General features: G+C 40.9%; 4 protein-coding genes across 5 annotated transcripts in view; 3 read left to right on the top strand and 1 right to left on the bottom strand.

Moving 5' to 3' along the window:
• Positions 1-36: 36 nt before the first annotated feature.
• thnsl1 (threonine synthase like 1) lies at positions 37-4,237 on the bottom strand (the record flags this gene model as incomplete). Its single annotated transcript, XM_083777991.1, has 4 exons — positions 2,975-4,237; positions 2,032-2,396; positions 1,484-1,587; positions 37-386 (listed from the first exon to the last, which is right to left on the bottom strand). The coding sequence occupies exons 1-4, from the start codon at positions 4,220-4,222 to the stop codon at positions 37-39; spliced, it is 2,067 nt and encodes a 688-aa protein (XP_083634117.1). The 5' UTR covers positions 4,223-4,237.
• Positions 4,238-6,448: 2,211 nt separating this feature from the next.
• enkur (enkurin, TRPC channel interacting protein) lies at positions 6,449-9,333 on the top strand (the record flags this gene model as incomplete). The annotated part of the gene is made up of 5 exons (XM_083778085.1): positions 6,449-6,570; positions 7,024-7,163; positions 7,830-8,065; positions 8,597-8,743; positions 9,160-9,333. The coding sequence occupies exons 1-5, from the start codon at positions 6,503-6,505 to the stop codon at positions 9,331-9,333; spliced, it is 765 nt and encodes a 254-aa protein (XP_083634211.1). The 5' UTR covers positions 6,449-6,502.
• A 2,076-nt stretch (positions 9,334-11,409) lies between these two features.
• LOC310868260 (hypoxanthine-guanine phosphoribosyltransferase-like) lies at positions 11,410-18,730 on the top strand. The gene is made up of 9 exons (XM_083778612.1): positions 11,410-11,535; positions 12,559-12,665; positions 12,992-13,175; positions 15,121-15,186; positions 15,779-15,796; positions 15,949-16,031; positions 16,525-16,571; positions 17,994-18,070; positions 18,605-18,730. Exons 1-9 carry the CDS (start codon positions 11,503-11,505, stop codon positions 18,650-18,652), a joined length of 663 nt encoding a protein of 220 aa, XP_083634738.1. The 5' UTR covers positions 11,410-11,502; the 3' UTR covers positions 18,653-18,730.
• An 842-nt stretch (positions 18,731-19,572) lies between these two features.
• The window catches only part of topbp1 (DNA topoisomerase II binding protein 1), a 39,046-nt gene continuing 33,316 nt past the window's right edge, over positions 19,573-25,302 (top strand). Inside the window, exons 1-5 of one of the 2 annotated variants that reach the window (XM_083777873.1) lie at positions 19,573-19,952; positions 23,838-23,944; positions 24,046-24,180; positions 24,305-24,448; positions 24,857-25,038. In XM_083777873.1, the coding sequence (XP_083633999.1) occupies positions 23,861-23,944; positions 24,046-24,180; positions 24,305-24,448; positions 24,857-25,038 (545 nt within the window). In that variant the 5' untranslated portion in view covers positions 19,573-19,952; positions 23,838-23,860. Of the gene's footprint in view, positions 19,953-20,448; positions 20,507-23,837; positions 23,945-24,045; positions 24,181-24,304; positions 24,449-24,856; positions 25,039-25,302 lie in introns of those variants that run through there. The other variant, XM_083777874.1, reaches the window with a different exon arrangement.

Here is a 25,302-nt window from a genome sequence, read left to right as displayed (position 1 = left end):
AATGACATGGACCTTGACGAAAGTGAAAATAAAGCCCTACATAACTTTCAAGAAACAGTCTTGTATCATACTCTCCACCTCTTCAAGCAACACGTTGTAATCCGCTGGACAAACTGTGTGCGCCTGCTGCCGGCTGCTTCTTTCCTCCAGGCATTTCAGAACGTGTGCGTGCATTTCTGGCCCAGATGACGCTAAAGACTCCAACCGCCTTAGCTGTTCCACGAGATCCTCTGGAACATTCATCTGGATCTGCTGTAGCGATCCGAGGATGGCAGGAGCGAATTTACCGTAGTGAGCCGTGGAGCAAATGACCACGGGGCAAGTCCCGTCCTGAAGCCTGTCGGCCACTACTTTAGCCACGGCCGTGTGAGTGTCCATGACGTAGCCTGTGTAGTGGAGAAAAGGCCTCTGTTTACTTACTTAGAGTAAAGGTCCCTGCACACAGAGCACGTTTTTCAGATATTTTGCTGCGTTTCTCCCATTGGTTTTCCGAAAAAACGCGCCCAGTGTACAACTACCATAACTGTTGTAAGCTTGATTAACAAACAAATGGTTTCACTCTTCTGGGTTAAAAGGTGGCCACGAAGGGAGAGAAGATGTCACCCACAGGAGGCAGATGAGTTATTACACTGGATCACACAGTGAACTTATAAGGAAAGCTGATTCAAAGAAATGTCTTTATACTTGATGAAGCAATGACTTCAATGATATCAAGAAGTGGATGAGAAGGTGGCCCTCTGAGAGAAGGCATGTGGTGTTGGTGTAATCGCCAGAAGTTGACCATGGATTTCATATGCTGTTATTGTGTATTTTGGTAATACATTTTCATTATATTCATGTGGATGATAACATATGATGATGACACTACTGTAGGTTGATTTGAGAGTGAGACTGCCCAAAACAACAGCTAACTACTGCCAGTAGGGGTCAGTGTAGGTCTGTCCTGCAAACTCCATTATCCTTTGGATATTGTGAAAGATCACATGTACACATCACATGTAGCACGCACCTACATAATGTATGTGATTAATATACATTTTAGGGTTTTAGGTTTTCGGGTGTATAAATAGTAGTAATAAACATGTTTGTATAGGAAATGACTAGTTTTTAGCTTAGTTTTAGTCTGTATAGATCTTCTCATGGAATGCCTTGAATTATAGAAACTGAAACTAAGAGTTTGCTTTGAACAAGTATTATACTGGCATTGACAGCAGCCCTACTGAAGTCAAAATGCTGAGGTGCTTTTCGTATGTGAGGTTTGAGGATGCATTTGCACACTCACTTTAAGCCTTTTATGCAAAGTAGCCATTTGGGGTTCCCATTTACTTGGCCTATGAATCGAGGCGGACACGTGTTCTAGTGTGCACGCGCATACATGTGTGTGAAAGACCAAAACACCACTGCGACCAAAACACCACTGTATGGAAGATCCACTACAGACTGGTTTCATATCATTCTACCAGTGAATAGAAGTCTACTTCACCTGTCTGTGCGTGAACGCTCCGTACGGCGGTCAGGCAGTCGTCTTCAGAACACCAGCCGGCCAGCACCTCCTGCTGCATCTTCCTGAGGAGAGGCTCCGGAGCCCTGGAAGTGATAGAGGGCCACAGGTCACCATTATTACATAATCGTCTCATCCTAATTAGTTGAGATAATCTCCACTACTTTGCATAATCGTCATAATCGTTTCCAAGTTGGAAAAGATACATACATTTTTAAACATTTTATATAAATAGTGGAAATAGCAAGCTCACGTCGCATTTTGAGCTTACAGATCTGCTATTTCCACTATTTTGTAACAAATTGTGAGTATGAAATAATAAATGTACCAGCCATAATACAAATTTTATTTTGATATTTCTATTGGTGATTGTCAGTCTTTTCTTTGTGTATTTACATTTCTTTGTGTCATGTACCCTGTGCGACATTTATTTACAAGGCCTCTAAAAGTCACACAATTAAATCGTTAATTGCAATTATTTGTTTGACAATTAATCGTCAAGTAAAGTTTGATAACCGTGACAGCCCCACCTGAAGTACTGCTCTCTGTCCAGCTGGGCGAACAGCTCCCTGACGAGATGGCCGTCTCCGTCTGACACGTGATAGATGAACCTCTCGAGGTTGGAGGACTTCAAGATGTCTATGGCCGGGGAGTGGGAGGTGACGAGGGGTCGCCCTCGGAGGTCACACTCGCCTGTGGTGATGAAGTCCGCGACGATGCGGTTTTGGTTGGCCGCGCAAATGACCTTTCTGATCGGAACGCCCATTTGTTTGGCATACAGGGCTGACATGGCGTTGCCGAAGTTTCCGGTGGGAATGCAAACGTCGACGGGGTCTCCAAACTTGATGACGCCGTCTCTGAACAGATCTAGATACGCTGAAGCGTGGAACACCACCTAAAAAGCAAGCCGAAAATAACTGTATTAAATCATGAATTAATGTTATGCTACTCAACACTACTAAAAATAATGCTTAGGTATTTCTGGTGGTACAACATGATTGATTAGACCTACAGTTATCAGATTCCATGATATAAACTTGGACCAATTTAACAAAAAGAAAAGCATGCTCTGATGATGCTCTGATGAAGGCAGCATAGCCGAAACGCGTAAACGTTCCTTTTTGGTGTGTGCCAATAAATAAATGGAAATGTGAGTACTTTGTCTGCCGTTTGTTTAATTTTTGGATGTGCTACCTTTTTGGATTTTTTTAAATTCCTGTTTTTTGATGTATACTGGATTTGGGTTTGGCACTCCACTGAAAACCATTGCTGATGCACAACCTCTTTTTCTCAATTACCTTCTAGAATTAGTAAGTTGGACCTGAGTTGGCTCTGTACTGTTTGCCGATCTAGGCCTACAAGCTCACAATGGCACTGCAATTCGTTTTTCGGCCCAGAATATGGATGCTGCTGGTGTTCAAGTGGTTAAAGTATCAACTGTTAAACTTTTGTATGAATAACATTGTAATTAACCTGTGGCAACAGCCGTGCCCAGTTGATGGAGTTTGCAGTGCTGAGGACGGTGCCGTACTCCACCGCCAGGTACCCCGTCATCCCAGACTCTCCGAACATCCTCTTGATGGCTCTCTGGCAGAAGTCAAAGTCAGACCGCACGCTGACAGCCTTGGCGTTACCCTCTCTGTACGCTGTCATCTGGAGCTTCTGGATCTCACTGACCCCTTCCTCTGGGAAGAACACCAGCACGCCGGTCCTCTGTCTGTCGCTATCACTGAGGGCGCTGAAGCCGCTAAGCACCGCGCTCCCGGTGTCTCCGGACGTGGCGACCAGAATGAGGTAGTTGCACATCTGCGGAAGGCAATAGGCAAACAGCTGGGGCATCAGCTGCAGAGCCAGGTCCTTAAACGAGGCGGTGGGGCCGTGGAACAGCTCCTGGACGTACTGGTTGTGGACTAGGTGCTTTACGGGCGCGATGGCCTCGCTCGCGAAGTTTGCTCCATACGCCTTGAACACCATCGGTCTGAGGTCAACCGCGGGGACGTCCATCGGATGAATACACTTTTCGAGTATAGCCAAGGCTCGTTCCGGGTAGGACAGGTCGGCCAGTCTCAGCCATTCGCGAGTGTCTATCTTTGGGAAGCCGTTTGTGGGAACGTACAGGCCACCGTCTGGGGCGAGACCTTCCAGCACCACATCACTGAAGTAGGTTTTATTACCGGTTGATCCTTTACAATGACTCCTGGTTGAAACGTAGGTTTCCGCATCAGGATCTTGATATCTCCGCACAGCCTTTAGCACCTTCTCAGCTATGTCCTCGACCGTGTCGCCCGTGCCACACAAAACCCTCACATCAAGCCATTTCTCGTAAAACTGCTTCCGGTAACGCAAGATCTTCCTCATGGACACCCCAGCCTCCTGGCCCACTATCCTGTTGACCTTCATGGTGGAAAGTCTCTGCACGATGTCCTCGGTGTCGACGTCGAGGTAGACGACCAGGCCCGTCTGTTTGACGTGGTGCATGGCGGGGGCATGAAGCGGATTGGAGCCGGTCAGAGAGACCACGCTCCCAGAGGCGGAGAAGTTACACAGGACCTCGCCTTCCTCTTCCAGAAAGCACTCACCGCCCACCGCCGCCAGCTTGGCGGCCACCGGCATCTCCCACGACGCCTCTAGCACGTCGTCGTCGATATCGATGACTGGTAATCCGAGTCTTTGGCCCACGACTTTCCCCACCGACGTCTTCCCCGCTCCGGGGAGACCCATGAGCAGGATATTTCGGTCTCCCAGCAAAAGTGGAGTCGTCTTGGTGGACAGCCATGACTTTGAGGCAGAAAAGGGACAACGTGGCGGGTATCTGACAGCTTTTATTGCAAGCAGACATGATGCACTGAGCAGACCCATTTCCAGTTCTGCTTTTGGTCTGCGGGAATGTCAGGAATTGTCTGTAATGGGAGGGAAAAGGTAGGTACAAGATTATCTATTAACGGTTAACCCATTAAGACCTGAGGCCGATTCTACAATGTAAAAATCTAAAATGACAGATGCTTTCCCGGTTTTAAAGACATGTTATTCCATGTCAATTTCCACCTCACCAATAGAAAATATGCAGTCTCTAAACACTTTCCATTTACTTGATTAAAAATGCACACAAGTTATAATATGAATTACTGTAGATTGTTTTTATATATGACAAATGCATCCCTAAAGTGTGTATAGTTTCAATAATAGCCTTCAGATTTTTTTATATAATATATTATACGTTTTAGACTGTTCTTGGTTTACCCATGATCCTAGATCTAGATGACTATTTCTATCTATGTATTTTATGTATTGCCTGGTGTTTACCTTGCTTACTGTGAGTCGCTCTGGATAATATTGGCAATTTGTTTTCCTAAATAAAGTATAGAGGGTATGCGCATGACATCATCATCATACCTGGAAGTTATGCGGGAACACATACTGAGTGGCAAAAGAACTACCGTATTTCTGACCTTGACAGCCCATACATCCAAACAGAAAAGTCCTATTCTCATTACATAAAACGACGTTAAACTAATTTTGCCACCCGATTTGCCACTGCATGCTCATAATGTACACTTCAACTTTATAAATATTGGGCCTTAAAGGTATATTCAGTGATTTCACTTAATTCAAATATCACTTATTTTTTTGTTTTGTTGTGATAATCCTCCCTACTATAGAGTGTGCTGGCCATATAAGGAGTTCCTCCCTGTCCCCAGTTAACCCCTGGGGGGTCAAAAAATCTTAGGTTTAGTTTTTGACTCTCTATCCTGATTGGACGAAAGGCTGGGTCCCACAGCCAAAAACGAAACCTAAGGTTACTTGAGTGAAATCACTGAATATACCTTTAAATGTAAGTAAAACAAATATGTAATATAATGCATTTGGCCCATCATAATGTATTTGTAAAATAAATGAAGATATAAAAGCAAATAGGAAATAAATATTAAAAAGATGGTTCCCAGTGTTCTCAGTGAGGGGCCCACATTTACATAACATATAGGCTAATCTTCTTATTTTGATCAGAAGACCCAATTACTGAATGTCAGTCTCTCCAGGTTTTATCCAGACAATTTGTGACACTACACTATGGCACAATAGGAAGGAGTCCACTGTACGTGGTTCTCTAACCTTTTTTTCCGAGGACCCCCATAATTCTGACTGTACAAAATGTGTACAAAAATGGGTCCATTTGCATGGTTCCATTACAACAAATGGAATCAAATTGACCCCGAGTTACAGACCTGTAAAAGTCATTCAAGGTTCTTCAAAATCGACAAATACTAAAGTCTAAATTTGGGTGTGCATCCCCTAAATGTTGGGCTATAGGTCCACTCATTTGTATGATTGTATGTCAAATGGCAAAAATAGAACTTTGACAAAAATGTCCACCACAGCCAGCATGGCGAACGATGACCCCTGGTTGGTTGCATGTTGCATGAGCAGTAAAATACGTCCGTGGCTGACCGTGTTTTCAGGTCACTCACATAGTCACATTACATCGCTGCCATCGATCTGAACTTAAACTCGACAATATTAATGTTTCAGACTCAGTTTAGCTGAATCCCTGTGTGTGCACTGCTGTCCACGCTGTTTGTTTACTTTCTCACTATTGTTGGATCGGCGCACTACATCTACGGTAAGCGTGGAGGGACAAAACCTGACAATAAAAAAGCGCACGTGGCGACATGCCCACATGGTCAAATAAAAATATGATTGAGCTGCATTTTAATATGCACTATCTCTCTACGTGGAAATAGAATAAATACAAATCTATGGCTAATTCAATATTGTGACGCTACGGCTACTGACAGGGTCACCCCGAAGTTGCCCGAACTACCGATGCACAATCTCTGAGTAGTTGCTTAGCAACGGTATCCCTTGGAGCCTGTTGTCAAACAAACCACTCCACCACTTTAGCATAGAATGTTTAAAGTATAACTTGCTAGCTAGCCTTGCTGCCTGACATTGAGTGGGTATTATATCAGGAAATATCTAATTCGTCTTTTTTGAGTCATCAGGATGGAGAGCACAGAGGTTATGTACAACCTTTTTCCAAAAGAAGAAGCTAGAACGGAGAAACCTCCAAGGTAGGCATGCTAACATGCTGAACTGAACACTGTGTTTGTTGATGTTTTTAGTAGACTCCACAGCTTGTCATTTAATTTAATTGAGTTTATCAAACCTTTGGCCAGTAACTTTTGTAGTTCCAAACTTGGTATATAGTCAACTTCCATTAACACTTTAAACACATTAATATTTTTTTATGCACACATTAATACATTTTACTTCATGCTGCAACTGGATGTTTAGGTAAACACATAGTTTCAAAATAAAGGCTTGTGTTGCGTGCAGGACTAATTCCTTATTCATCAATTCAATCGTACTTATCTTAGAACAAAACAATTAACATGCATTGTCGTCGTTAGTACAATGTAACATTTTATTTTATTTTTTAGAATTGTATGCAGGTGACAGAACTTGCTCATGATGTTGCCATGCCCAAAATAACTTTGATTTTCTCTGACCTCTTGTCTCTATAGGTATATGTCAAAGTTCAGGACCTCAGTTGTACAGGAGAAGAAGTCCCACCTGGATGCGATGAGGACAATGGGGCCGGCCAAAGTGGAAGTGCCATCCCCAGAGAAATACCTGATGAAACACTCCAAGGAGCTCCCTGAAAGTGAGTACAGAGAGACCAAGGTTATATTATAGTGTTGCATTCTTCATTAGTTTGTTCAATTTCAGTTTTTAACCCATTAAAACCAGGAAATCATCTGTGTCTTTTTAGCTATATCTATCTATCTATCTATCTATCTATCTATCTATCTATCTATCTATCTATCTATCTATCTAACTATCTATAAATGCACCAAGTCTCTGTGCGCACGTACAGTAGGCTACGTGTGTACATCTGTAATCCACGCAGCTCGAGAACCGTTCGCCCCACCGACTTCAAATTCGACACATGAGTTCCACACCACCAATAATAACTGGATGGGACATGCATTTCCAACTTGCACCGTTCCAATTAGGCCAGTGCCCAATGGGCACCACTCTAGTGTATATAAAGCAACATACATTTTTCTGAAAACTCTTAGGATTAAGGATTTAGAACAGTGGTTCTCAAAAATAGCAGATATAAAAGCTTGCAATATCACATAGCAACGTGTTGTGAAAAACTAATGACATTTTCTCTATGGTTTTAGTTAATTTGAGCTAGTTTTGTAAATACAAAAAAAATAACCTGTTTCAGTTATTTATTCTAATTGTTGTAAAGCCTATAACCTAAAAAGCCCTTTAGTTAACAAAAACTCTGACATCCTGTATATATTTATATTTCATTTAGATGTTCCAAAGTATTCCAGAGTGACTGATGGCACCCTAAGGAAGCCTGATGTTCCCAAGAAGACAGATAACCCAGTCATGGGCATTCATACAAACAAGGATTTTGTGAAGACAAACGTTCTTGAGAATACAACAGCAGTGGCGAGGAAGCCGCCACCTATCTATGCAGACACAAAGAGGGGAGACAAACAGCTCCTCGAGAAATCGGGACTTGTCCCTAAATACATCAAGAAAAAGGTATGGCTGTATCTGGGGCTCTGAATTAAAAAAATGCTTATGATAGCAACTGTAGATTAATCCGTAAAGAAATAGATTTAATCTACATAATAGTGAGATTAACCACTGCAGCAGCAGATCAATTAAAGCTCAAAACATGTCGCTTTGGATAATTTTGTGTGACACTGTATGATCAAAAAGGGGTATTCATTTACAAAAAAAAACGGATAAATAAAAAAAGAAAAAAAGAAAGGTTAAAAAGAAAACAAAGTTAAAACAAAAGCTAAAACATGAGATAAGAGGTGTCTGCCTGACAGCAACGACACTTTAAAACAAAAATTTTACTTTAAATTTCATTTTAATTTTACATTTTTTAAAAGGTTTTTCAGAAGACTTATATGTCAGGATTTGTATATAGGCGTTTTTAGAATGTGCCTCCGGTCTATTAACTAGGCTAATAATAGTGAGATGAACCTTTCTTAGGGCCTTATACAATACCATCTCCCTTGCCAGTGCAGTGAATGTGTTTTGTCTAATCTTGCTTCTATGGAGGACTATGGAGAGACCCCCGAGTACCTGCAGCAGCGCAAGGAAGAGACCAGGCGAGCTCAGGAGCAGTATGACGACTATGTTAAACAACGGATGAAGCAGGGGGCCATGAAACAACTGTCTGACCAGGAGCGACAGACCCTCCTCCAGGTACACTCAAACACTGCACATTCACAAACAATATCAATGCATCCGTATCATTTCTGTCAGGCAGAAATCTCCATATTTTAACTTTTTGTGTGTGTGTGTGTGTGTGTGTGTGGGGGGGGGGGGTTATTTTTTTATAATATTGTTTATTTATAAGTGTACGTAAGTTGACAGGAAATGGGGAGAGAGAGATGGGGGGTGACACGCAGCAAAGGTCGTCGGGATCGGGAGTTGAACCTGCGACACGCTGTCAGGCTAGGATTAGCAGCAAGCTTTTTGAGCTTGTGAGGGTACCAGCTCTGATGCCAGTATTTTAGGCAGTATCGGCAGCTTTTCCAATACTAGTAATCGGTATCAGAACAACTCTAATTGTCACTGATGATGTTACTATTCTTAATTGATTTATTTTGCTGCCCCAGGGCCTGAAGAAGAACTGGGAAGAACTGCACCATCAGTACCAGGGCCTGTCGGTTGTCATAGATACCACGCCGAAAAAGTACCGCAAGGAGCGCCTGGAGTCTGCAATGAAGCAACTGGAGACCGACATTAATCTCATCGAGAGATACAAGACCATCTACATAGCCAACAACTAAAGACATGTTAACACTCCTGTCATCTTGAAACATTCTTCATTGGATTCTAAATACTGCAGGCATAACTGCCTGTCTCGTATCACATTGGATACAATAAATACTATATATTTCCTAGATGTATCTGTGATGAGTTTACCATATTGTTACTGTCGGGCAGAAACCTCTTATCTCCAAATGTTTTTTTAAATTCATATCCTGCTTGATACAGTATCACAAGAAAGCATCAAAAGTAGCAGATCTTCGAGCTCTTTTGAGCTGGCAGATCAGCTACTTTTGCTATTTTGAAAAGTAATCGGGACATATAAGGTTTCCACCCGACAGAGACCATAATGTCTGTTCATAACTTACCATCAGTGCATTGGGCAGGCACTATACCTCCTCATTTTCAGTTATATGCTTTAAAAAACGAATTCCTATGACTGATAATGACATTGCCACACGCCAACCAAAATAAAATCACATGCAACCAATTATCCACAATTCAACGGGTGAACTGTGCCTCGCGTTATCCTTCCATTCTACAGAAATCTAAGGAGGATAACAACCATTCCTTTCACCTAAATGACTTAAGCGTGATTACGACTGTGTGGCCCACAATGTCTTGGACTTCACTCTGCTGATCGTGCCACTGTTTGCTGGAAAAGGAGTAAGTGTATAAACTATGACTATATGACGTTGAAATTATTTTACGTTTCCAATCCATGTTTTTGAGCTCTTAAAGGTCTGTATATTCCCTATTTGGGTTGGTTGGTTAAGAAATAATCCAGTTCTGGGTGTGAAGTAAGAAAATAGAAATACATGCATTCTGATACTTTAGATTGACTTAAATGCTTTTAAAGACACTAATACTGTACGTTACCACTACTTTCTGTTGGCTGTTGCTATGGTACAGTGGGTACACTAGTTTGTTGTTGTTTGGAGGGGGTTACTTGATCCTATTGGTCTATTGTGAAGAGCTAAAAGCTATGATCTTTGTCGAAGAAAGTATATCACCAAGTATATCACCATTACATCCCATGTTCAATACGTTTTCTCACAGTTTGGTTTACACTGCCTAATATCACAGTCAAAACTAGAGGGCGCTGTTTGGAGTGACTACTCCGATGTGGAATTCTACAAAATATTGTTATGGGTCAGGGTAATTTCTTATGTTGGTCTATCTTTTTCTATCTTTTTTTATTGTGTTTTTTTATGGACGTAGTGTTGGGTGCTTGCACATATGCACACATGGCATCAAAGCATGGTGTTGTGTGCAGGCACACTACACTTTGTCTTTCTTTTATCTGTATTGTATTGTGTTTTTGTATGGACGTAGTGTTGGGTGCTTGCACATATGCACACATGGCATCAACGCATGGTGTTGTGTGCAGGCACACTACACTTTGTCCTTCTTTTTATCATTCATTCATTTTTTAAGAGCCTGCCCAGGGACTATAATGAAATTTAGCTTTGGCTAACTCTGGCCCATTTACATTGATGTGAAAACTGACATGTTGATTAATGAGCTTTGTCCCTGTCAAATAAATAAATAAATCTTATGTTGAAGAAGTACTGACATGTTTTATTCAATTAAAAGTATCAATACCACAATGTAAAAACAGTAAAACACTGTTACAAGTACAAGTTCTGAATTCGCAATTTACTAGTAAAAGTAGAGTAAAAGTATAAAGGTATTTGCATCAAAATATACTTAAATCACCAGAAGTAAAAGCATCCATTATGCAGATTTCAAAATGTATACAAAAATCTTTTTTTTTTAAATAACAGATCTACCAGCTCAAAAAAAGTGTAAAAGGTACAGTATTTGCATCTAAGATGTAGTGGTAGAACTAAAACTATTGAGAATTGGAAATACTCCAGTAAAGTAAAAAGTACCTGAAAACGCAGTACTTGAGTACATACTTAGTTACTTTACACCACTATTGTAAGTGTTGATGATGAGCAATTCACGTGAGAGTAAAAGATGTGTCAACCAACCTGTTTTTCTTTTTCTTTCTTTCTTTTTTCTTTCTTCCATGTCATGTGACGTGATGATGATGTCAAATCACCTTCCATTTTGAAAGAAGAATCTATTCTTATTAAGTCCATCCTGTGCAATAATTAACGTCTATCCTGGCTGGCTCGACTTCTCACTCAGATCAGAACATTCTGAGTTGCTAAACCACTGGGATGGAAAACCATGGCATTAAACGAGGAATTGTGGTATGTTGAATTATATTTATGCCTACAGTATGCCCCCTCTTCATTTATACTTTCTGGCTAATGCTTTGGATAATGCCAGTGAACTTCACAATTCAACATCATCTCCCTGAAACATAGCTTAATCGATTAAACATGGATATTCAGGAAGATATTAACCCTGCTTTTAAAAGATGACAATACAAGTTATTGTATAGATCTCAGGTCATCAGGCAGTTTGATTGGAGACCACTAGTGTCTGGTGATCTGAGAGGCCTGAATGATGCGGGGAGCAGAGATGTAGGCTACTCAGGAGCTAAACCACAGTCTGGGATATAAGTAACTATAAATCAATTATGTATTGAATAGGGATTTAAGTGATGAATTCCGTTTTGGCAGCATACCTCTAGGCTGCAGTGTTTTGAAAGAGCTGGGATATATTCCAGACTTCACCCATCCTCAATATCACCTTCATATCGCACTAGACACACAGGGAAATAACTGATTCCCATGTCTAGTAGTGATCTGGAAGGAGGTGTAACCAGATCTCTGCTGGAACGGTTGGGGGTTCAGTTCCATGCTCAAGGGAAGTTTGGACGGCCTAGCTACTAAGAGGGGACAGTGTTTCTTCACTTTTACAGTATAGGATTTTCCTAGCGTGCCCCCAGGCACATGTGTGCCCACACACATTTTGACCCTTCAAGATGAATGACAGTCGACATACTGTATCGTCTCTGTCGTGTGGAAACCCATGATGTCCAAAACAGGTACTTTTCAGGATTCAAATTCAAAAGTAGCAGATCTGTGGATCTATACTGCTTTTGATTTTGTGTGATGCTAATGTATGATAAAGTATAGGGCGTTAATTTGCACACACAAACAACAAACACAAAAAGTTAGAATATGGAGATAGGACCGACAGTGACAATATATGTTTTTGTTCTTTTGCCTTCGTAGTTCCGTTTTAATGTTGCAATCCATATTGCATGCAACAGCACATACGCACCTGTACAACAATGCATAACTCCACCATGCTGTCTGTCCCAGATCAAAGATGACTGGCCAGGTTACAGTATGGACCTGTTCACCTACCCACAACATTACCATGAAGACATTGAGAGTGTATACATTCCACACGGGGTTATCATGGACAGGTTGGTATGCACAGAGATCTTTTGCCTATTGGTGTTAGGAAAGCAGCAACTATTATTTGCTTATGCTGATAGAGTGAACTGTTAGTCTCATGATGTCAATTGACTAACATTTTCATCTAAATTACCCCCAAATTGATAACTACTGTATTTGGCCACTGATCCCCATTTGAAAAGACCTTCGCCAGGGACCCCCTGGAACCCCCTTGAGGGCCCCTGTAGTCACTACTACTATTTCTGCACGCACGCACACATGCACTAAGAGAGAGCAAATTAGGTGTTTTTGATTCCTATTCTGATTGTAATATTTGACGTTGTTTTCCCTTTAGAATCGAGCGCCTGGCCCACCACATCATGGATGACATTGAGGACCAGAACCTGGTGGCACTGTGTGTGCTGAAGGGAGGTTACAAGTTCTGCTCTGACCTGGTGGAGTTCATCACAGCGTTTGGACGAAACTCCAACAAGTACCTGGAGACCAGGGTGGAGTTTATCCGTCTGAAGAGCTATCTGGTAGGTGAACTGGAGTGAGCAGTGCAGTACCATACGTATATTTCAATCATGGCTATTGTATATACTGTAGTATATCTGTGATGTCGGGGCAGAAACGTGTCCAATGTCCAAAATATTTTTCTTTTCAGGAAATGAAAATAATGATGTATTTAAAACAACACAATACTACCTCATCAAAGTTGGTATGGTAACTTTATGTCAGATACTTGAATGTGCCCTTATATTATCATGACATCATTTACCCAAATCTCAATTGGAGTTAGGTATTTTTTTGACCATCTATGTGGAGATAGTTGTTTGCCCATCGATTAGAATGTTGAAGAAAAAAAAGGAACAAATGTAAAAAAGAAAAAAACTGACAGGCTTCTTTCCCCCGCGCCGCCGATGACATCATACTAGACTAGAGTGTTTATAAGCCTGTCTGCTTCCCTCTCCTTCGAGCAATATGCTTGTGGTTCAAATGAGATTTCGATGCTAAGTTCTACCAGCCGGGGAGCGGAGTTCGATCAGCTGGGCCACTCATCCTCTTGTTTTTATGTATTGTTTTTTAAATTGTTTCTTCTTCTATGAGATGTCATAATTCTGATGCTGTATTGTTGACAGTTTCATGTAATGTGGAATGCTTATTCTGTCTAGAGTGTTACTAGAGTGAGATTACATATTCTCTAATAGAGTAGTTTATTAAACCCAGATGTGTGGTGTTCCTACACTTCTCTTATGATATACATTATAATACGTCTACATGTATCAGTGTACATTGTTTATAAGCCTCTCTGTCTTCCGTTTTATCTGCATAGTTCATGGGGCTCAATGAGATCAGTACTACAGTTCACCCTCCAGTGAACTGAGTTAAAATCTCAAAGGGCACAAAATACCCCTCTTGTTTTTGGGGGAGGTCTTGGCATATCTTTATATTATGATTATGGATTTTGTTCTAGTATTTGTAGAATATTTTAAGTGTGTTTCTGAGCTTATAGTGAAACAGTTATCTGCTTTCTTTAATTGGTTTTATTGATTCATGAAATACCCATATAATTCACTTTAATTTCATAAAGGTTCTCTGCCACAACTAACTACCCAAAGAATACAATGGACAGACTGGAGTATTAGTTTAGTTTAGTTTAGTTTAGTTTAGTTTAGTTTAGTTTAGTTTCTCGAACAAGGCAAAGCTATAAAAGACACTCGTAAAATTGCAGAAAGATTTGAAAAGGAAATATAAATTGTCAAAGAGATTGAAGAAAAAAGGGTTCATGAAACATTTCCACGTTTGTGTGAAAAGACACCACTTATAGTATAGGTATAGTTGCACAGAACCAAACAGTAATTTAGTAACTAAGTATTAATAGAGCTTCGTCAATTTCTTGTCTGAGAGTTGAGTTCAACATGAGTTGCAGATTACATCATACCTACTAGAGTGTTTATAAACCCATCTGCCTTCCTCTCCTTTCAGCATTAGCGTGTGGCTCAATGAGATTTCAATACTCAGTTCTACCTGGGGAGCGGAGTTTGAGTCTTTCCTAGCCGCATTCCCCTCTTATTCTTTTTTTGTTATGATCTTCTTTTCTGTGAGCTATCTTTTATTTAAAAATCTGATGCCAGAGGTTTGAAATATTTCACGTGAAAAATCTATCCTGTCCTTTTCAGGATGTTGTGGAAACTAAACTAACCTAACTAAATAAGTGTCTTTGTACTTGAGATGTGGCTGGGAACATTATACAAGATGAAAGTGTCATCAGTGAGTCAAACAAATAATTTTACGTATTTTTTTTAAAGACATAACAAGAGGGTAATGAAGTAACCCAATGAGATTCGATCCCACGTCAACTCAAAGTTGAGTTGAGTGCAGTGTCTTCATCTCACTGAGCCAACCGTCAGTGCGCAGCAAAGACCACATCTGCAAAATACTGTGAATCTTCTCTGACTGTTGTGTCTCTGCCTCTCCCAGAATGACCAGTCGACAGAGGACCTACACATCATAGGGAGCCGAGATCTGTCCTTCCTCCGTGGGAAGGTAATTTGTGTGTAGGCCTACTGTAGAAGCTTTAAGCTAACCATGTTACTGGTATTTCTGAAAGTCATAGTGGGTAGGGTTAAGCTAGACATCAGTTGAGCTCTGGGGAGATGAAAATTCTCTTCCGATATGGACAAGGACAGATGGGTATGCACGGCACGCCCATGTGTGTAGTAGTGTGTACACACATTAACTCAACCCACGCCATACACTGCGTGCTGTGGATGCTATCACGTTTGTAGATATCAGCAGATTCTCCCCATTCAAACCCATTCTCTGGTTTGCCTCAAAACAAGGTAGTGACGGACTGGGTATCAATAGTGATAATACCATTCAGTACTTTTCAGTCACTTCATCTAAACACAGCTTCTGCAGGGCATGAAAATGGGCAAATCCTAAATCTGTAAAATAAGGTGGCTGGGCCAGTTATGCACAAATCTCAGGTCTATAGGGCCATGGTCAAAGTTAGGATTATATGACCAGTTTAGTTTTAAGTTAATCATGCATAACATGTTTGCGCTTATATATTAATATTGCAATAGTTACAGCAGTTAACACATGTGTATTTCTTTTTTTTAATGCTCTTATGAAGAATGTTCTGATTGTTGAGGTAAGCATTTACTTTCTGCACATTGAACATTGTTTTCTTGTGGACATTTCACCCTGTAATAAAACTCGTCATTAAAACAAGCTGTGTACCACACTCTTCTTTACAGAACAATCCTCTTCTCGTTTTTTAAACTTGCTCTCCTCCTCCCAAAGGCTATAATTGACACAGGAAAGACCATGAAGACCCTCCTAAAGCATGTAGAGACCTTTCAGCCTAAGATGGTCAAGGCTGCGGGGTGAGTCCCTTTGTTTTTAGAAAACAGTGTTCCCTATAAGACAACATGCCCATTATGCTGAACCCCTCAAACTAGTATTGATAAGCATCTTTGCTTATCCCCTTGAAATTAATGAATGGATTTATTTTCACGTTTATAGTCACATTTTGTGACCCATCCTTCATCGGATTAAATGTAATAATATTCTCCAATGTTCTACAAAGTCATAAATACAGTGTCATCTGCTATGTTTCTTAGATTACACTATACTTAATGCTCATACAAAATGCTCAGTTTTTGTCCTTCCTCAAACATAAACAAAAAGTTAAGTAACAAAATAGATAAAAACAATACTATCGATACTCCTGATTTATACTTTGTCATATGACCATATGAAAATTACTGATCTACAAGCTCACAATGCGTCACATCGCAACGTATGACGTGCGCTTGTAGATCTGCTATTGTCAAAATGCGTTAAGTGAATGTTGGAACACTGTGATCTGTGTTGCAGCCTGCTAGTGAAGAGGGTTCCTAACATGGCTGAAAGTCTGACAGATTGTAAGTGCCTCTTGATGCTGTGATGTCACCCATGGCCATGACTAGCTGTGTCCTACTTTTGATAATTCTCCTGACAAAGAATGTCCTTTTTTCCTTTTCTTTTTCAACAGTAATACTAAATATATCTGTCGTTTCTGTAACCTCATGTGTCCAAAACGGTTACTTTTCAGGATTCAAAGTCAAAAGTATCAAAAGTAGCAGATAATTGATTACATTTTGGATGCAAAACACATCGCTTTGCACTGTGACCTTGTGGATCTGCTACTTTTGATGCTTTTGTGTGACGCTGTAATATGATCAAGTATAGAGCATTAATTTATGAAAAAACACAAAAGGTTAGAATAATTATGGAGATAGAGGTTTCTGCCCGACAACAGCAAAATATTTCTGTTTGCACATCTGTGCATGTGCTTCTGTGGTGGGCGCGCAGATATGTCCATAGGCCTATCAGTGATTTTCAACCCTTTTCATATCAAGGTCCATTATTTATTCAGCATTTAAGCCACAGACCACCATTTGAGAGATTTAGCATCTCAGACCCAAAACTTTGAATATATATATTTTTTAACAATATATTTATTGCATTTTTCTTTTTTTGACAAACAGACAATACAACAAAACAATACACAATACACCAGACAATACAATACAATACAATTACTTAAAATGAAAAACAAACAAAAAACAAAACAATAACATACAGTACATACATATATAAGTACAGTATAATAAAATAAGGGCACTTAGAATGGTAACAACAACAGAGTCCTTATGGCCACAAGACCAAACAGCTGCAGAGAATACAATTAGACATTTTCAGTTTCCAAAACTTTTAATATTTAGTTGTCGTTGAATTTTGTTCACGTTCCATGCTGTATATTAATGTGGTATCATTACCATAGAAGAAAGTTAACAGGCAAATGTTGATCAAAATAACAATTCTTCTACGTTCTCTAATTGTGCTGTAGACTTCTTGTAAATTAAGTAAAGCAGATGTATAACAATAATTGAACTCTTGAAAGCGTAAAATGTTACGCTCTCAACAGTTAAAGATCTATAAGGGTTCATTTATTTTAGTTACCAACTCTCCATCATTTAGCTGGGAACCACCTGGAATCCCTTCAAGGACAACTGGTCCTCGGACCACTGGTTGAGAACCACTGGCCTATATACACTGGACAGCCACAAGTGGCGTCCAAATATGAACATCCACAAATCACCATTGTTAGGCAACCATTACTGTTGTGCCCACTGTCCAGCCCATAAGAGGAGGGGGAGCTTGACCTTACTCAGCTACGGCTGGCTGCCCCCCTCGTGGATAGGCCTATGAAACCGCGAACAGTCATTTGCAGGATGTTCTTGTGATAGCCTATTACTATTACATCAGTCTCAGTTCATGTACCTGTGTTTGGTCTTTGACAGATGTTGGATTTGAAATCCCCAACCGCTTTGTGGTTGGCTATGCCTTGGACTACAACGAGTATTTCCGTGACCTGAATGTAAGTCCAGAGTCTATTACTGCTGCTGCTGCTACACAAAGTCACCTTTAAATAATGATATGGCAGGGTTGAGAAGCATTGGGCAGGAAAGTTCACCACAATCAGACACATTTTTCTTCCTGAAACTTCAACTCACCTATACTGAATGTCCTCTGATCAGAATAATTTACTTCATGCTGTCATTTATATTCATAACAGTACTTAACATCTGCACTTGATTTTAAATGAATTAATGAAAAGGATGCATCAAATTAAATTATTATCAAACATGAATGTTAGATCATGTTAAACATATATGCCCCAATCTCTCCATTGTGCTGAATGTTGAAATACCTCTGGCTGGCTTCTTAAAATGTATATATCTACAAACAATTAATAATTGACCCTTCATTTCCTTCCTGTCTCTGGCCTCCCTCCCCTGCCCTGTCCAATCTATCCCTCAATCCTTTCTATTCCTTTCACTCCCTCCCTCCTTCCTTCCACATGTCCTCTGCTTTCTATGTCCCTCCCTCCCCTCTCCTCCCCTCCTTTTAGCATATCTGTGTCATCAGCGAGACTGGAAAGATGAAGTACAAGATTTGACAAATAACTTTGAAGGACTTTTTTTTTCTTTTTTTTTTTTACAATATTGAACCAAGCGTATTGTTTGCCAAATAAAAAGACTGTGTATGTGTGAGCTCAATATTTGTGTGATGTTAATTTAAATTGTTAACTATTATTGTACGCTATTATTTAACATCAAAGGGATATTATAATAACCTAAACATTTTACAGCAATGTCTATTCATTTCAAAGTAACTGTACTTTGCATTACGTGGACTTCTTCAAGTGTAGGCCTATAGGCCATTGCAGTAGTCTCTACCCTAGAGAAGGTGCTTGGAATGATTGCAAAATGGATAGCCAAATAAAAAATACATTTGGAGGATAATTATAAAATTATATAAAACATATAAAACAACCAAATGTTCTGAAAACACTATAGCATATCTATTCTACATAATTTCAATTGATGGTTCAAAGTCAAGTGAGTCTCTTTTTAATTAAAACAATATATTTTGCCAACTCCCCCCCCCCTGCCTATATACTTTATTGCAGGTGTGTACAATAGGCCTAGGCTACACATGTAATCAATTTCATCCTTAGTAATAATAAAGTTTTCTTAAATTCTTAAATTCAATCCAGCACCAAAATAAAATAATCCATACATTAAAACCAAAAAGTGACGACAATAAAAAAGGGGAAAATAAAGAAGTTGTAGGAAAAGGAAGAAATGTACCATATATTGCCAACTTGTTTGAGCAGTTGCAGTACAAAGAAGGGATAAAAATGTTGTATCTGAAAGAGCCAACCACTAATATAAAGTCTACTTCGGATTCGGAACTATGTTGTACTGCCTGGTACCCGGACGGACAGGGGGTGCACCCATAATGCATAGTGCATCCGACGGACATTTTAGTTAGTAGGCACATGCCGGAAAAGGAAGCATCATTGGCGCGAATAAACAACAACAGAGAGACTTGCGTAGCTAAAAATGTGATTATGAATTAACAAGTATTCTATATTGTAGTTTATTTGCGTCCTCGAATAGCAGGCATATGTTTACGATAATCTGCGCCGCGTGTCTTAATGTCTCTCTCTGTGTTTTAAACACCGTGCGAGCGCGAGGCTCTCATCTGTGCAGCGAGCCTTTTAAATGTTACATTGATATTGTTTAGCAGCAGATAGCTGTCAAACAACCAGACACTATCTGTTTGTTTATTTATTTTTTATCTTATAACTAATGACAAAGTATGTTCTAGTGGTCTAGCAGCATTACTATTTTTCTATTTGAGTGATTGGGCGTCATTCGTTGAAAACTGGCCGTACATTTCTGTATTTGAAGGTAAGTGACATAAACACATTAGGTGGGCACGGTGACGGGGCATGGATGGGCTCAAGGCACCTCCAATGTAAAGTTGGCTTTTTTGGCCAAAATGTTAAAGTAAATATTAGCAAAATGGTGTTATGTAATGTAAAGTATTCGTGATGTGAACATGCAAGGTACAACATCATTATCAGACTTAAATGTATCCTTCAACTTCATGTTTATGCCCCAAAATAACCGGATAGGCCTATAGGCTACATGTTTTGTCACATTTTGTAGAAATTGTAGAAATATTGGACCATTGTCAAACGTTCTAATCACGATTTTTTACTTACTTAAAAAAACATTTTCTATTTTCCTTTTAATCAGTAAAGTTAATTGAAGATGTGTAATAACTGCTGTATAGGCCTATGAGTACTAGAGGTGTAAGCTTACAACCTGCTGTGACCGAAACGTTATCTAATAAATGTGTTCATATTGCAAGTGCAGACAGTGTGCGGGTCTTTGTGCACTTTGTGCATTTTTCGGAATACTTTGAGCCCTTCCTACGCACCTGTCTCAGAGCCTATCAGGTGTGCATAAGAACTTGCCTGACATTTTGGACAAAATAGTCGATTTTACATAGAGGTGCCCAGATGTCCCTAGAAGTGCCCACATATCCTGTTACAGCAGTACTGGCTGCCAAAGTCACACAATTACAAACCACGACACGTGTTTCAATACAATTACTCTTGAATACTACCTCTGAAGTTAATTTGCAATACAGAAAAGTCTTATCTAATCTAACTATAAATACACCGTCTCTGACTGTGTGTACGGTTTTAATCCACGTAACTCAAGATTACCGTTTGACTTGACACACACGTTCCACACCACCACAGGGAGTGCAGTGGCCTTGAGTCTGGGATACACAGTTGTCCAGAAACGCCACAAAAGGCTCTGGTCAGGCTCTGCCAGTGGACCTAATGAGCCTATGTCCCCTCACCTGTATAATTCCCAGCCTCTGCGTTAGGCTCAGCCAATTGATTGCCATGGCAACCCCACACCTGCCATTTGATTACTTACAGTCCACTTTTCAGTCAGTTTGCACTCTTCAGACACAGGCAGACAGGCATATAAAGAGATCTCCATATACAGTATTGGCACAATAGGGACACAGATAGTTAAAACGGGTGCCCGGTGCTATGACAACAGGTATTATTAGGTTCCCAAGTTGCATCGTTCCCAAGTAGGACGGCTGCCGACAGGCACAGGTCTAGTTGTATGAAATGATGATATACTCAGGGCTGCACACAACTTTTTTGGTCTAGTACTCAGAGGAGCACCTGGAGGAGTTACTTGGTGCTCCTAAAATGCGGCGACCCGTCTCGCCGGATGGATAAAAGAGGGATGAATAACTTATAGCAAAACAATATTTATTGGATGAGTGGGGAGTCAATGGAGGGTATTGCAACTCTAGATTCATCCCATTATTTAAAAAAAATCTAGAGTTGCAAATTGCAGCTATAGGTCCATGTGTATTCCAGCTAAAGTTCTCAAACTCTGCCCGAACCCGACCAGGCCCGACCAAGCCCGACCCGACCCGACGTTTTAGGGCCGGGCCGGGCCCAAAAAATATGCTAATTAGTCGGGCCGGGCCGAGCCTCGGGCTCTGTGATTTTCCGCAATTTTATTATTTTTTATTTTTTATTTTTTTAAGTGTTATTATAATAAAAATAGCAATTCTGTTATTTGTGTAATGTGATTGTGTATACGTGTATGTATTTATTATGAAGAGGGCTGCGCTAGGGGATTCACTTGTGACAGGAGGACTGGAGACGGGGGTCGCATCGCACTGGCATTTCAGACTCGGAGGCCTCGTACACACATGTCAAACCATGTGACTTCCATTGGAAAAGCATTGAGAATGAGGCGGCCATGAAACACAGACAGAACAGATCATGTCAGTCCAGCATGTGTGTACGAGGCCAGAGCAGCATTGCAGCCTGCCCCGCGCGCAGGCAGTAGAGAACAGTGGACGGTGAGAGACTTGCTTGCTACCGCTGGTTTCCCTCTGGTTTGCGCACCAAACGAGCTACTAACCACCAGTTAACTTGCCAAGTTGCCATATGCTTAAATATTTTATAAAATCAATCGGATTATCACAGCTGAAGAAGCGTCAGGTCGTCATGTTGCACCGAGTCTCGTTAACCCAGCTGGCTGCGATGAATAAAACCTAATTATTAATCAACGTCACCAAACGATCCAGTGATATATAACTTAGCTACGCGTAAAGCAACTTCACTTCAGAGGAAACTAAGGGAGGGAGCTGCAGCTGCTATTCGTGTTTACTCACCAGTCACCACCACTGTATGGAATCCATTAGAATGATTGGAAATGGAAGTTATGGAACATTAATAGCCTATTCTAACGTGAGTTACATACATCCTTTATTTCGATAAATCCGTTGATCTCCGTTCTCACTTTCACACTGAAACATGGCGCCGCTGCATGCGCTGCTATTTAGTGCTGCTTTTTTTTCTCTCTCTTTTTTTCCTGTCGGGCTTTTGTCGGGCTTCGGGCTAAACATTATGGCAATTTTTAGGGTAGGGCCGAGCCTCGGGCCCACCCAGTTAGGGTAGGGTCGGGCCGGGCCATAATTTTTGGGCCCGTTGAGAACTTTAATTCCAGCCCTATATGCATATTCTAATACAAACTTCTTAATACTTCCTACGGATAATATGAGCATCAAAGCAATATTTAGATACTTTTTTTTTTTTTTTTTTTTAATAGCCGATCTACTAGCTCACAACGTGTTGCGGAGGTGACACGTTGTGAGCTTGCAGATCAGCTATTTGTTTAACATACGACACGTCGTACGGCGAAGCATACGTCAGGCTTCCCTCTTGTTTTTAGCCGAGGCGACGTACAGTACACAGTCAACACAGAGTCAGACAGTCAGACACACATGACTCCTCGGTGCAAAATAAACAGTGTACACTACCCGACTTTACGATAATAGTATGTCGGGACACGCTGTTGTCATGTTGATAAGCTTCATGTTGTGCAGCAGCAGTGCCATTCCGCAATGCTTTGCACTCCTCCCACTCCACTATTGTTATGATAGTTATACATTTTTTCAACTACGTGCTCTTTGCTTTTCTCGTGCTTATCAAAAGCTGGGTGACTGAAATTATTTATCCCTGTATAAAAGGTGCAGTTCTTATCAATGCTCACGGCATAGTTTGCACCACATCTCGCTGCGCTCAGCATTAGTTTGGAGCCAGCCGACATCATCCAACCACTTTTCCGCAAACACACGTTTTCTGTGCGGTTCAGGTGGTGGTTCCGTTTGGCGTCTCTTTGGAGGTGGTAGTGCTGGAACACCAAAATAGTTACTTAATGGCGCTTGCTTCTTGGACATTTTGACGAGAGTTTGGCTGTAATACTGTAAGAATAATGTGTCAGGTAACTTTCTCCGTAGAAAAATCCAGCAGCATTCATGGTTTGGAACCTCCCTCGTTGGAGTAAGAATGCGCTGTGATTGGCCACAATTGGCCAGTGCACTCTCGCAAGACGTGCTGTGATTGGCCAGTAGCCACTTTGAGTGGCAGTCGGTGGGAAATGCTCTCGCCACAGAATTTACTAGTGTGTAATCTGGCCATAATAATCATTCTGGGCGGCCCCAGCTGTTGGTACGCAGAAGCGCTTCCCGGCGCTTGATTGACAGCGCATTTTGAATTTTGACGACGCATGCGCCGTGGCGCACCACTTATGTGCAGCCCTGGATATACTCACCAATATTGCACCTCCTATAAGGGTTATCAAGGCTTTGTTTAGAAATATAAAAATTCCATGTCACTTTATGAGCAACTTTCTGTTGGTGTTGTAACATATTAATGTGTGTTATTCTGCCATATACAGTTACAGTACAAACCAGACTCAACATGTCTAAGAAAGACGTCAAAGGTGGTTACTACTTTGTGAAGTTTGTTGGGCAGAAGACAGAGTCTGCCATCAAGGCTTATGAGGTAAGACTGCTTTGTCAACACAGGCTATATTAGTATTTCTATTTAGTGAACAGCAGAGACTATAACGTGCTGTTTGTTGTACCGTTTTGTTTTGAGAACAGGGCGTCCTGGAGATGCAGTCTGAGGAGTACGTGAAGAACATTGATGAGGATGCTGCTTTACAGCTGAACCAGAAGGACGAGTCTCTGTTCGTCTTCAGCGACTTCACCACGCCGGCCTTTCAGAACTGCTTGAAGGTCTGGCTTCGCAGCACTCTTGTCTCACTCGTGTCTAAAGTCGGATACTGCCTGATATATTTTTTGCCATAGTGTGTGGTCATTCATTGCTGTCGGTTTGTCCCGTCTCTCTTTCTCTGTGCAGCATGGCTACAGAATAGTAAGCCCACTGGTGGTTCTGTACTCCCTGCAGCAAAACATAAGTGTTCCCAAAGCAGAGAAGCCGGTCTATAACATGGCGATGGCTGACCTCGCCATATCCTGTACCAGCCTGGACAAGATAGTACGGGTTAGTTCAGCAATGCTGATTGCTTCTATTTGAGTTGGTATAATCGCTCCACACTTACAAGAGTTTAAAGCTGTATTTGTATTATGAATTAGTGAATTAAACTTATTTTGTCCGATCTGTATGGTAGAGCATGTTGTTATCCCCTTTAAACCTGGAACGCCTATAGGTTGTGTTATACCTTTAATGACGGTCGGGAACAACTGTGTGCAGTATATAGCAACTTGAAGATTTTAAATTCAGCACTTGCGCAGGAGACCTGAGTTAAAATCCGGGGTAGAATTTGGTTTTGTGCCTGCTGCCTAGTGCCTGGTAGTTTGGAGAGAGGCAATACAATGTATTATATGTCGGGAGAATATCATCAAAACAAAACACCTTTTGGTTTTCGTCCATGTATGTGTGCATTCACAGGCAGAAGTGACGGACCTGGTGAAGCTAATGGGTGGCAGGGTCTATCTGGACCTTGGCGTGTGTGTCACCCACCTGATAGCCGGGGAGGTCGGCAGCAAGAAGTACCTGGTAGCTGCCAGCCTCGGCAAACCTATCCTGCTGCCCACATGGGTCAGAACCTGCTGGGAGAAATCACAAGACAGGTATTCATTTACGTTTATGTGAAATGTGAAATTTATGTTTTAGGAAACCCAGAATCGTAACTGATTTCCGTGTTGGATATAATGTAATATTACATTTATATTGGGATTCTGACAACTGCTCGTGCTTCTAAATTGGAAAGGTCATTCTAAAATGAGGTATCGAGCGTGTACTCTTTGAAATTTATTGAAAAATTACATTGTAATTAAAATGATGACGCATGCAAGCTGCCTTAAAAGTAAATTTAGGTCAGGCCTAAATGGGTT

The sequence above is a fragment of the Protomyctophum parallelum genome (genome assembly GCF_964188405.1).
Source record: "Protomyctophum parallelum genome assembly, chromosome: 12".
NCBI classification, from domain to species: Eukaryota; Metazoa; Chordata; class Actinopteri; order Myctophiformes; family Myctophidae; genus Protomyctophum; species Protomyctophum parallelum.
Note: the sequence above shows the minus strand (reverse complement) of the source record. Positions and strands in the feature narration are given on the sequence as shown.